The sequence below is a fragment of the Salmo salar genome, chromosome ssa18 (assembly GCF_905237065.1).
Source record: "Salmo salar chromosome ssa18, Ssal_v3.1, whole genome shotgun sequence".
Taxonomy (NCBI): Eukaryota; Metazoa; Chordata; class Actinopteri; order Salmoniformes; family Salmonidae; genus Salmo; species Salmo salar.
Window position 1 is genome coordinate 49,031,908 of NC_059459.1, and position 12,981 is coordinate 49,044,888.

At 47.7% G+C, this 12,981-nt stretch overlaps 1 protein-coding gene across 39 annotated transcripts in view; it reads left to right on the top strand.

The window, feature by feature from the left end:
• The window catches only part of LOC106577222 (ankyrin-3), a 587,325-nt gene that overhangs the window by 539,684 nt on the left and 34,660 nt on the right, over nucleotides 1-12,981 (top strand). For 37 of the 39 annotated variants that reach the window (XM_045701215.1, XM_045701202.1, XM_045701201.1 and 34 more), the window contains 3 exons: nucleotides 5,974-6,048; nucleotides 7,097-7,228; nucleotides 8,956-9,099. In XM_045701215.1, the coding sequence (XP_045557171.1) occupies nucleotides 5,974-6,048; nucleotides 7,097-7,228; nucleotides 8,956-9,099 (351 nt within the window). The remainder of the gene's footprint in view (nucleotides 1-5,973; nucleotides 6,049-7,096; nucleotides 7,229-8,955; nucleotides 9,100-12,981) is intronic. The other 2 variants (XM_045701221.1, XM_045701212.1) reach the window with 1 other exon arrangement.

Consider the following 12,981-nt stretch of genomic DNA (forward strand, 5'->3'; position numbering starts at 1 on the left):
CCCTGGCAGCACCATTTATAGCACCATACCAGACCCTGGCAGTACCATTTATAACACCACACCAGACCCTGGCAGTACCATTTATAGCACCACACCAGACCCTGGCAGTACCATTTATAACACCACACCAGACCCTGGCAGTACCATTTATAGCACCACACCAGACCCTGGCCGTACCATTTATAGCACCACACCAGACCCTGGCAGTACCATTTATAGCACCACACCAGACCCTGGCAGTACCATTCAGAGCACCACACCAGACCCTGGCAGTACCATTCAGAGCACCACACCAGACCCTGGCAGTACCATTTATAGCACCACACCAGACCCTGGCAGTACCATTTATAGCACCACACCAGACTCTGGCAGTACCATTCAGAGCACTACACCAGACCCTGGCAGTACCATTCAGAGCACCACACCAGCCCCTGGCAGCACCATTCAGAGCACCACACCAGCCCCTGGCAGTACCATTCAGAGCACCACACCAGACCCTGGCAGTACCATTTATGCACCACACCAGACCCTGGCAGTACCACTTAGAGCACCACACCAGACCCTGGCAGTACCATTCAGAGCACCACACCAGACCCTGGCAGTACCATTCAGAGCACCACACCAGACCCTGGCAGTACCACTTAGAGCACCACACCAGACCCTGGCAGTACCACTTAGAGCACCACACCAGACCCTGGCAGTACCATTCAGAGCACCACACCAGCCCCTGGCAGCACCATTCAGAGCACCACACCAGACCCTGGCAGTACCATTCAGAGCACCACACCAGACCCTGGCAGTACCATTTATAGCACCACACCAGCCCCTGGCAGTACCATTCAGAGCACCACACCAGACCCTGGCAGCACCATTCAGAGCACCACACCAGACCCTGGCAGTTCCATTTATAGCACCACACCAGACCCTGGCAGTACCATTTATAGCACCACACCAGACCCTGGCAGTACAATTTATAGCACCACACCAGACCCTGGCAGTACCATTCAGAGCACCACACCAGCCCCTGGCAGTACCATTCAGAGCACCACACCAGCCCCTGGCAGTACCATTTATAGCCCCACACCAGACCCTGGCAGTACCATTCAGAGCACCACACCAGACACTGGCAGTACCAATATAGCACCACACCAGGCCCTGGCAGTACCATTCAGAGCACCACACCAGCCCCTGGCAGTACCATTCAGCAGGCTGGAGGAGAACAGAGTGGAGGAGAACAGGGTGGAGGAGAACAGGGTGGAGGCAGCCTTCAGCAGACTGGAGGGGAACAGGGTGGAGGAAGCCTTCAGCATACTGGAGGAGAACAGGGTGGAGGAGAACAGGGTGTCGGCAGCCTTCAGCAGACTGGAGGGGAACAGGGTGGAGGCAGCCTTCAGCAGACTGGAGGAGAACAGGGTGGAGGAGAACAGGGTGGAGGCAGCCTTCAGCAGACTGTAGGAGAACAGGGTGGAGGCAGCCTTCAGCAGACTGGAGGAGAACAGGATGGAGGCAGCCTTCAGCATACTGGAGGAGAACAGAGTGGAGGAGAACAGGGTGGAGGCAGCCTTCAGCAGACTGGAGGGGAACAGGGTGGAGGAGAACAGGGTGGAGGAGAACAGGGTGGACGCAGCCTTCAGCAGACTGGAGGAGAACAGGGTAGAGGCAGCCTTCAGCAGACTGGAGGGGAACAGGGTGGAGGAGAACAGGGTGGAGGAGAACAGGGTGGACGCAGCCTTCAGCAGACTGGAGGAGAACAGGGTGGAGGAGAACAGGGTTGAGGAGAACAGGGTGGAGGAGAACAGGGTGGACGCAGCCTTCAGCAGACTGGAGGAGAACAGGGTGGAGGCAGCCTTCAGCATACTGGAGGAGAACAGGGTGGAGGCAGCCTTCAGCAGACTGGAGGAGAACAGGGTGGAGGCAGCCTTCAGCAGACTGGAGGAGAACAGGGTGGAGGCAGCCTTCAGCATACTGGAGGAGAACAGGGTGGAGGCAGCCTTCAGGAGACTGGAGGAGAACAGGGTGGAGGCAGCCTTCAGCAGGCTGGAGGAGAACAGGGTGGAGGCAGCCTTCAGCAGGCTGGATGAGAACAGGGTGGAGGCAGCCTTCAGCAGGCTGGAGGAGAACAGGGTGGAGGAGAACAGGGTGGAGGCAGCCTTCAGCATGCTGGAGGAGAACAGGGTGGAGGCAGCCTTCAGCAGGCTGGAGGAGAACAGGGTGGAGGCAGCCTTCAGCAGACTGGAGGAGAACAGGGTGGAGGCAGCCTTCAGCAGACTGGAGGAGAACAGGGTGGAGGAGAACAGGGTGGAGGCAGCCTTCAGCAGGCTGGAGGAGAACAGGGTGGAGGCAGCCTTCAGCAGACTGGATGAGATCAGGGTGGAGGCAGCCTTCAGCAGGCTGGAGGAGAACAGGCTGGAGGCAGCCTTCAGCAGACTGGAGGATAACAGGGTGGAGGAGAACAGGGTGGAGGACAGTAAAGAGAGCTCTGTCTCTGTCAAGAGTCCAGCAATAACCAGTTAAAGCCCCTATAACTCAAATATCCAGGTCCAGATTACCAGTTAAAGCCCCTATAACTCAAGTATTCAGTCAAATAATTCCTGTGAGAAAGCAGAATGCTAAACAGTTACACAGCCTGTTGCTAGGAAAAGATTGGACCAGTGAATTCCAGTGAAAGCAGTGAAGAGTGTTCCCTTGTAATCAGGACAGAACCAGAGTCAGAGTGGCAGCAGGGAGGGAGGGAAGGAGAGCAGTAGAACGGGCCAAGTGCCAGGTAGTGTATCTAAAGACAGGTCAGGTGTAGCCTCTACCAGCAGGTCAGATAACAACAGGTCAGGTGTAGCCTCTAGCAGCAGGTCAGATAACAACAGGTCAGATAACAACAGGTCAGATAACAACAGGTCAGGTGTAGCCTCTAGCAGCAGGTCAGATAACAACAGGTCAGGTGTAGCCTCTAGCAACAGGTCAGATAACAACAGGTCAGATAACAACAGGTCAGATGTAGCCTCTAGCAGCAGGTCAGATAACAACAGGTCAGATATAGCCTCTACCAGCAGGTCAGATAACAGCAGGTCAGATAACAACAGGTCAGGTATAGCCTCTAGCAGCAGGTCAGATAACAACAGGTCAGATGTAGCCTCTAGCAGCAGGTCAGATAACAACAGGTCAGAGGTAGCCTCTAGCAGCAGGTCAGATAACAACAGGTCAGAGGTAGCCTCTAGCAGCAGGTCAGATAACAACAGGTCAGGTGTAGCCTCTACCAGCAGGTCAGATAACAACAGGTCAGGTGTAGCCTCTACCAGCAGGTCAGATAACAACAGGTCAGATAACAACAGGTCAGGTAGAGCCTCTAGCAACAGGTCAGAAAACAACAGGTCAGATAACAACAGGTCACAGCGCTCCTCCTTCAATACATTCAAGCCCAATACTACATCGAGGTCCACTACTACATCCAGGTCTACTACTACATCCAGATTTACTACTACATCCAGGTCCAATACTACATCCAGGTCCAATACTACATCCAGGTCTACTACTACATCCAGGTCTACTACTATATCCAGGTCCACTACTACATCAAGATTTACTACTACATCCAGATTTACTACTACATCCAGATTTACTACTACATCCAGGTCCACTACTACATCCAGGTCCACTACTACATCCAGGTCCAATACTACATCCAGATTTACTACTACATCCAGGTCCACTACTACATCCAGGTCTACTACTACATCCAGGTCCACTACTACATCCAGGTCCACTACTACATCCAGATTTACTACTACATCCAGGTCCACTACTACATCCAGATTTACTACTACATCCAGATTTACTACTACATCCAGGTTTCACTACTACATCCAGGTCCAATACTTCATCCAGGTCCACTACTACATCCAGGTCCACTACTACATCCAGGACCACTACTACATCCAGGTCCACTACTACATCCAGATTTACTACTACATCCAGATGTACTACTATATCCAGGTCCACTACTACATCCAGGTCCACTACTACATCCAGGTCCAATACTACATCCAGATTTACTACTACATCCAGATTTACTACTACATCCAGGTCCACTACTACATCCAGGTCTACTACTACATCCAGGTCCACTACTACTTCCAGGTCCACTACTACATCCAGATTTACTACTACATCCAGGTCCACTACTACATCCAGATTTACTACTACATCCAGGTCCACTACTACATCCAGGTCTACTACTACATCCAGGTCCACTACTACATCCAGGTCCACTACTACATCCAGATTTACTACTCCATCCAGGTCCACTACTACATCCAGATTTACTACTACATCCAGATTTACTACTACATCCAGGTCCACTACTACATCCAGGTCCAATACTACATCCAGGTCCACTACTACATCCAGGTCCACTACTACATCCAGGACCACTACTACATCCAGGTCCACTACTACATCCAGGTCCACTACTACATCCAGATTTACTACTACATCCAGATTTACTACTACATCCAGGTCCACTACTACATCCAGATTTACTACTACATCCAGATCCACTACTACATCCAGGTCCACTACTACATCCAGGTCTTGTAGAGACGTGAGAGCAGAGGTTGAGCAGGCCGGCAGAGAGAAGAAGAGAAGGAGATGGAAGGAAGAGAGGAGGAGCAGTAGGCCGGCTGCAGGACAGGAGAAGGAATGCAATCAGGTTGCAGGGTCCAACATGGCCCCCGTCATGGAGACCAAGCCTAGTTTGTAAAACTTTACACTTGTTGATCTTTAGTGCATGAGCCGTTGTGATTGGCTGTGATGTGACTTAACTGTAGCTGTCATTCTGTCGTTGTCATCTCTGTGTCCTGTCCAACCAGTCTTAGGAGATGTATTAACTGTCCAACCAGTCTTAGGAGATGTATTAACTGGCCAACCAGTCTTAGGAGATGTATTAACTGTCCAACCAGTCTTAGGAGATGTATTAACTGTCCAACCAGTCTTAGGAGATGTATTAACTGTCCAGCCAGTCTTAGGAGATGTATTAACTGTCCAACCAGTCTTAGGAGATGTATTAACTGTCCAACCAGTCTTAGGAGATGTATTAACTGTCCAACCAGTCTTAGGAGATGTATTAACTGGCCAACCAGTCTTAGGAGATGTATTAACTGTCCAACCAGTCTTAGGAGATGTATTAACTGGCCAACCAGTCTTAGGAGATGTATTAACTGGCCAACCAGTCTTAGGAGATGTATTAACTGTCCAACCAGTCTTAGGAGATGTATTAACTGTCCAACCAGACGTAGATGTATTAACTGTCCAACCAGACTTAGGAAGAAGTAGGAAGTAGGAAACAGGAAGTAGGAAACAGGAAGTAGGAACAGGAAGTAGGAACAGGAAGTAGGAAACAGTAGTCAGGTACTGCAGCATGATAGTGACCAGAGCGCTGTACAGACGAGTCATCTCTGGCCCATGTAGAGCTGTGCTGAGTCTGTATCAGTCTAGTAGAATAGCAGTATCAGACAGGTGACCGTGGCCCAGTCTCCTCCAGCATACACAGACACACAGGTTACTGGCATGTCTACTTTCATTTCACTCTGAAACACATTTGGCCTTGAACACCAAGCTCCACACTATAGAGCTAGTGACATGTGAATTGGGGTGGTTTTGTTTCTGTGACGGTTTGATTGCCTGGTAGACTGGCTGGTTACATACCTAACACCCACTCAACAACAGATACTTGTCTGCTACTGGAACTGTCTACGTGCCTTTGTCTTGCCATTGGATCCTCACAATTCTACCTATTTCTATCTGGCTTTTTATTTGGAAAGGTACAGCCAGGTACTCCAAAATGTAGAGTGTTTACTATGATCTTACTATATCCAGAGACCTCTGAATTGATGAGGAGAATCTGGCCAGGAAAAGGTATGTTCTGTTTCTGTTAAATACACAGTGATGAGATGATAACATGGTGCTGTCTGACCCCACCAGGCCCTCAGAGCCCCTGTGAGAGGACTGACCTACGGATGGCCATAGTGGCAGATCACCTGGGTCTGAGCTGGACTGGTAAGATGTCTCCCCCTGGACGACGGCAGTAGAATGTCAGTCTCTCTTCTACATAACGTACCAGCCACACACACCATTACCCCACACGCTGACTGGAGGACGGGAGTACAATGGCAGTCTCTCTTCTACTGCAGTGACATAACATACCAGCCACACACACACCATTACCCCACACGCTGACTGGAGGACGGCAGTAGAATGGCAGTCTCTCTTCTACTGCAGTGACATAACGTACCAGCTACACACACACCATTACCCCACACACTGACTGGAGACGGCTAGAATATATCAATGGTCCACATTAGATTTCAGATTGTGACACCACAGTGTTCCTGTTGATGACTGAGGTGGGTAGTCTGTTCAATCTGGAGGTTACTGTCATTATTATCAGGAGGGAAAGGGAGTGTCATGGCAGGGTGCCCAGCTCCCCTCCCCGCCTGCACTGCGGCATTACGCACATGTCTGTCTGGGGGAGAGTCCCCTCCCTGCCTGCACTGCGGCATTATGCACATGTCTGTCTGGGGGAGAGGACGGGAGGGAGGAGAGGAAAGCAAAGGAAATGAAGACAGGAGAGTAGAGGAGAGGGAAAGAGAGGAGAGGGGAGGAGAGGAGAGGAAAGGAGGGGAGAGGAGAGGAGGTAAAGAAAGGGAAATGAAGACAGGAGAGGAGAGGAGAGGAGGTAAAGGAAGGGAAATGAAGACAGGAGAGGAGAGGAAAAGAGAGGAGAGGAGAGAAGAGGAAAGCATAGGAGAGGAAAAGAGGGGAGAGGAGAGGAAAGGATAGGAGGGGAGAGGAGAGGAAAGGAGGGGAGAGGAAAAGAGAGGAGAGGAGAGGTAAAGAAAGGGAAATGAAGACAGGAGAGGAGAGGAAAGGAGAGGAGAGGAAAAGAGAGGAGAGGAGGTAAAGAAAGGGAAATGAAGACAGGAGGAGAGGAAAGGAGGGGAGAGGAAAAGAGAGGAGAGGAGGTAAAGAAAGGGAAATGAAGACAGGAGAGGAGAGGAAAGGGAGGAGAGGAGTCTAATCCATATTTAATGTGTTTCTGTTTCAGAGCTTGCCAGGGAAATGGATTTCTCTGTAGATGAGATCAATCACATCCGCGTGGATAACCCCAACTCTCTGACCGCTCAGAGTTTCATGCTTTTAAAGAAATGGGTTAGCAGAGATGGTAAAAATGCCACAAGTAGGTATCCCATTTCCTCCCTGAACTGAAGACTTGTTTTATGTAACGAGTCATTACTGAAACCACAGGTTAATCCTCAGGTCATTACACTACAGAGAGCTGTCTCAGGTCATTACACTACACAGAGCTGTCTCAGGTCATTACACTACACAGAGCTGTCTCAGGTCATTACTCTACACAGAGCTGTCTCAGGTCATTACACTACACAGAGCTGTCTCAGGTCATTACTCTACACAGAGCTGTCTCAGGTCATTACACTACACAGAGCTGTCTCAGGTCATTACACTACACAGAGCTGTCTCAGGTCATTACTCTACACAGAGCTGTCTCGGGTCATTACTCTACACAGAGCTGTCTCAGGTCATTACTCTACACAGAGCTGTCTCAGGTCATTACTCTACACAGAGCTGTCTCAGGTCATTACTCTACACAGAGCTGTCTCAGGTCATTAGTCTACACAGAGCTGTCTCAGGTCATTAGTCTACACAGAGCTGTCTCAGGTCATTACACTACACAGAGCTGTCTCAGGTCATTACTCTACACAGAGCTGTCTCAGGTCATTACACTACACAGAGCTGTCTCAGGTCATTACACTACACAGAGCTGTCTCAGGTCATTACTCTACACAGAGCTGTCTCAGGTCATTAGTCTACACAGAGCTGTCTCAGGTCATTAGTCTACACAGAGCTGTCTCAGGTCATTAGTCTACACAGAGCTGTCTCAGGTCATTAGTCTACACAGAGCTGTCTCAGGTCATTACACTACACAGAGCTGTCTCAGGTCATTACTCTACACAGAGCTGTCTCAGGTCATTACACTACACAGAGCTGTCTCAGGTCATTACACTACACAGAGCTGTCTCAGGTCATTACTCTACACAGAGCTGTCTCAGGTCATTAGTCTACACAGAGCTGTCTCAGGTCATTAGTCTACACAGAGCTGTCTCAGGTCATTAGTCTACACAGAGCTGTCTCAGGTCATTAGTCTACACAGAGCTGTCTCAGGTCATTACACTACACAGAGCTGTCTCAGGTCATTACACTACACAGAGCTGTCTCAGGTCATTACTCTACACAGAGCTGTCTCGGGTCATTACTCTACACAGAGCTGTCTCAGGTCATTACTCTACACAGAGCTGTCTCAGGTCATTACTCTACACAGAGCTGTCTCAGGTCATTAGTCTACACAGAGCTGTCTCAGGTCATTAGTCTACACAGAGCTGTCTCAGGTCATTACTCTACACAGAGCTGTCTCAGGTCATTACACTACACAGAGCTGTCTCAGGTCATTACACTACACAGAGCTGTCTCAGGTCATTACTCTACACAGAGCTGTCTCAGGTCATTACAGTATGTTTTAATACTGTTGTGTTGTTTAGAACGTGGGTAGGAAGTAGCTTTAATGTGATCAGTATGTTTTAATACTGTTGTGTTGTTTAGAACGTGGGTAGGAAGTAGCTTTAATGTGATCAGTATGTTTTAATACTGTTGTGTTGTTTAGAACGTGGGTAGGAAGTAGCTTTAATGTGATCAGTATGTTTTAATACTGTTGTTTTGTTTAGAACGTGGGTAGGAAGTAGCTTTAATGTGATCAGTATGTTTTAATACTGTTGTGTTGTTTAGAACGTGGGTAGGAAGTAGCTTTAATGTGATCAGTATGTTTTAATACTGTTGTGTTTTGCTGTATGTACTGTATTAACCAGTGTGTCTGTTTCTGTCTCACTTTAGCGGATTCCCTTACAGAGGTCCTGACTAAGATCAATCGGATGGATATTGTGACATTGCTGGAAGGGCCAATATTTGACTATGGTAACATTTCAGGCACAAGATGTTTTGCTGATGATAACGCAGTTACCCTGGATCAGTGTAATGGTAAAGTTTAGCCCCATCTAGCTGAACTCTGTCTCTCTCTTTACCTCTCCTTCTTACAGAACCAGCCAGGCTAAACTAGCTGAACTCTGTCTCTCTCTTTACCTCTCCTTCTTACAGAACCAGCCAGTCTAAACGAGTCGAACGTAGAGCCAATCAGGCTAAATGAATCGAACGTAGAGCCAATCAGGCTAAACTAGCCGAACGTAGAGCCAATCCAGGCTAAACTAGCCGAACGTAGAGCCAATCCAGGCTAAACTAGCCGAACGTAGAGCCAATCCAGGCTAAACTAGCCGAACGTAGAGCCAATCAGGCTAAACTAGCCGAACGTAGAGCCAATCCAGGCTAAACTAGCCGAACGTAGAGCCAATCCAGGCTAAACTAGCCGAACGTAGAGCCAATCAGGCTAAACTAGCCGAACGTAGAGCCAATCAGGCTAAACTAGCCGAACGTAGAGCCAATCAGGCTAAACTAGCCGAACGTAGAGCCAATCAGGCTAGACTAGCCGAACGTAGAGCCAATCAGGCTAAGCGAGTCGAACTAGACACAATCTGAACATGATGATGACAAATCAGATGTTGATTTTAAATGTATATTTTATATATAATGCCCCCTGAAATCAATCAACACTGATACTTTTCCAACATTGGTGTGTGTGAACCCTGTCAGGGGCCATTACAACTCTACTACTGTATGTGTGACTGTGTTTCATGTTGTTTACAGTATTAATACACCTCTGAGGAATCACAACTCACCTATCTGATCTATGTTCTTCATTTGACCATGAGAGCAACGTTTATTTCATTCAGTTGGGTTAAAGATTTGGTTGGTATTTTGTTCTATAATAGTTATAATAGTGTGTGTGTGTGTGTGTGTGTGTATACTGATTGGAAAAAATACAGTAATGTTTAACACACTACATTTGTTACATTTCTAGCCTAATAATATTTCATTCACAATTTGATTGTCAAGTACATGAAAACATTATTATGTTAACCAATTTATATGGCAAATGGTTCCTGTCAGTTGTGGTGTATTGTAGTACTAACCCTGTCCTGTTCTGTTAGATAGCGGTGTGTTGTGGTACTGCTAACATTTCTGTTCTGACAGCATGGCTGTGGCTTTAAGGGACCTCTGCTTGTTATAGGGCTGTTAGAGCTGCTTCGGCTGTTAGTTAGTGCCTCTGGTTTCTCTGAGCCTTCCTACCCTGCAGTTATCTTGCTTCTAACTCTGCTGAACCAGACCACCTAGCCTCCCCCTGCTAACCTGCTACCTGCCCTTCCCTCCGTGCTGACACCCTCAGCTGTGCTCTCACCCTCCAGCCAACATACTGTACTGTTAACAAACTTAACATACAGTACCTAACTGGACTGTTGGCAGCTCTGCTACAGCAGTGTGTGGCTGCTCCCTCAGTCTTAGTAATTCTGCTAATAACACTAGGCTAACAACGCTAGGCTAATGCTAGGCTAACAATGCTAGCCAAGCAATACTAGGCTAACACTAGGCTAACAATGCTAGCCAAGCAATACTAGGCTAACAACGCTAGGCTAATACTAGGCTAACAATGCTTGCCAAGCAATACTAGGCTAACAACGCTAGGCTAATACTAGGCTAACAATGCTAGCCAAGCAATACTAGGCTAACAACGCTAGGCTAATACTAGGCTAACAATGCTAGCCAAGCAATACTAGGCTAACAACGCTAAGCTAGCAATGCTAGGCTAATGTGAAGCTAACAACGCTAGCCGTTAGGCTCTGGCTGTAGCGCTCTTCCTCAACTGCAGCTACATAAACATAGAAGTTTCAGTCACATTGAATTTTCATCCATTAATTTTCATTCACTTTCAACCAAGTCTTGTCTGACTAACAGTTTGTTTGTCTTTTCATCTGTCTATAGGACCTTACAATAGTATCTGTGATAGTCCCTGATCTGTCTATAGGACAGTAGTATCTGTGATAGTTCCTGATCTGTCTATAGGACAGTAGTATCTGTGATAGTTCCTGATCTGTCTATAGGACCTTACAGTAGTATCTGTGATAGTTCCTGATCTGTCTATAGGACCTTACAGTAGTATCTGTGATAGTTCCTGATCTGTCTATAGGACCTTACAGTAGTATCTGTGATAGTTCCTGATCTGTCTATATGACCTTACAGTAGTATCTGTGATAGTCCCTGATCTGTCTATAGGACAGTAGTATCTGTGATAGTTCCTGATCTGTCTATAGGACCTTACAGTAGTATCTGTGATAGTTCCTGATCTGTCCATGGGACCTTACAGTAGTATCTGTGATAGTCTCTGATCTGTCTATAGGACCTTACAGTAGTATCTGTGATAGTTCCTGATCTGTCTATAGGACCTTACAGTAGTATCTGTGATAGTCCCTGATCTGTCTATAGGACAGTAGTATCTGTGATAGTTCCTGATCTGTCTATAGGACCTTACAGTAGTATCTGTGATAGTCCCTGATCTGTCTATAGGACAGTAGTATCTGTGATAGTTCCTGATCTGTCTATAGGACCTTACAGTAGTATCTGTGATAGTTCCTGATCTGTCCATGGGACCTTACAGTAGTATCTGTGATAGTCCCTGATCTGTCTATAGGACCTTACAGTAGTATCTGTGATAGTCCCTGATCTGTCTATAGGACAGTAGTATCTGTGATAGTTCCTGATCTGTCCATGGGACCTTACAGTAGTATCTGTGATAGTTCCTGATCTGTCTATAGGACAGTAGTATCTGTGATAGTTCCCGATCTGTCTATAGGACCTTACAGTAGTATCTGTGATAGTTCTTGATCTGTCCATGGGACCTTACAGTAGTATCTGTGATAGTTCCTGATCTGTCTATAGGACCTTACAGTAGTATCTGTGATAGTTCCTGATCTGTCTATAGGACCTTACAGTAGTATCTGTGATAGTTCCTGATCTGTCCATGGGACCTTACAGTAGTATCTGTGATAGTTCCTAAATTTCTTGCTGCTACCCCTTCTTCCTCACCATGTCCCATTGTGCTCCTTGTTGTCGTACCCCGCTCCTTAGGCCCCGCCCCCCTATATATTAGCTATGTATATAGGAACTACAGGTCTATATGTAGTCCCTTATGGTTCACTGCTCATCTTCTGAACTTACGTATCCATGTGATTAACATCACAGATGTTTACCTGTTGACTAAACTCATTATCAGTCATATCCAGGCCTGTAGTCCAACAGGCCATTTGCAGATGAGCCATGTAAAGAACTGCTAGCTAACTGCTACTTGCTAGGCTGAGCGCTAACAGCTTGCCTGTCTGTTATAGGAGTCAGTGATTATCTGCAGGTGACAGTATTATATGAATAGCACTTCCTCCTTCCTTCCTCCTTCCTCCTTCCTTCCTTCCTTCCTTCCTTCCTTCCTTCCTTCCTTCCTTCCTTCCTTCCTTCCTTCCTTCCTTCCTTCCTTCCTTCCTTCCTTCCTTCCTTCCTTCCTTCCTTCCTTCCTTCCTTCCTTCCTCCCTCCATCCTCCTTCCTAACTGCTACCTGCAAGGCTGAGCGCTAACAGCTTGCCTGTCTGTTATAGGAGTCAGTGATTATCTGCAGGTGACAGTATTATATGAATAGCACTTCCTCCTTCCTTCCTCCTTATTCCTCCCCCCTCCTTCCTCCCTCCTTCCTCCCTCCTTCCTTCCTCCCTCCTTCCTTCCTCCCTCCTCCCTTCCTCCTCCCTCCCTCCCTCATCCCTCCCTCCTCCCTCCTTCCTTCCTTCTCCCTCCTTCCTTCCTTCTTCCTCCTTCCCCCCTCCTTCCTCCCTCCTTCCTTCCTCCTTCCTCCTCCCTCCTTCCTTCCTCCTTCCTCCCTCCTTTCTTCCTCCTTCCTCCTCCTTCCTCCCTCCTTCCTCCTCCCTCCTT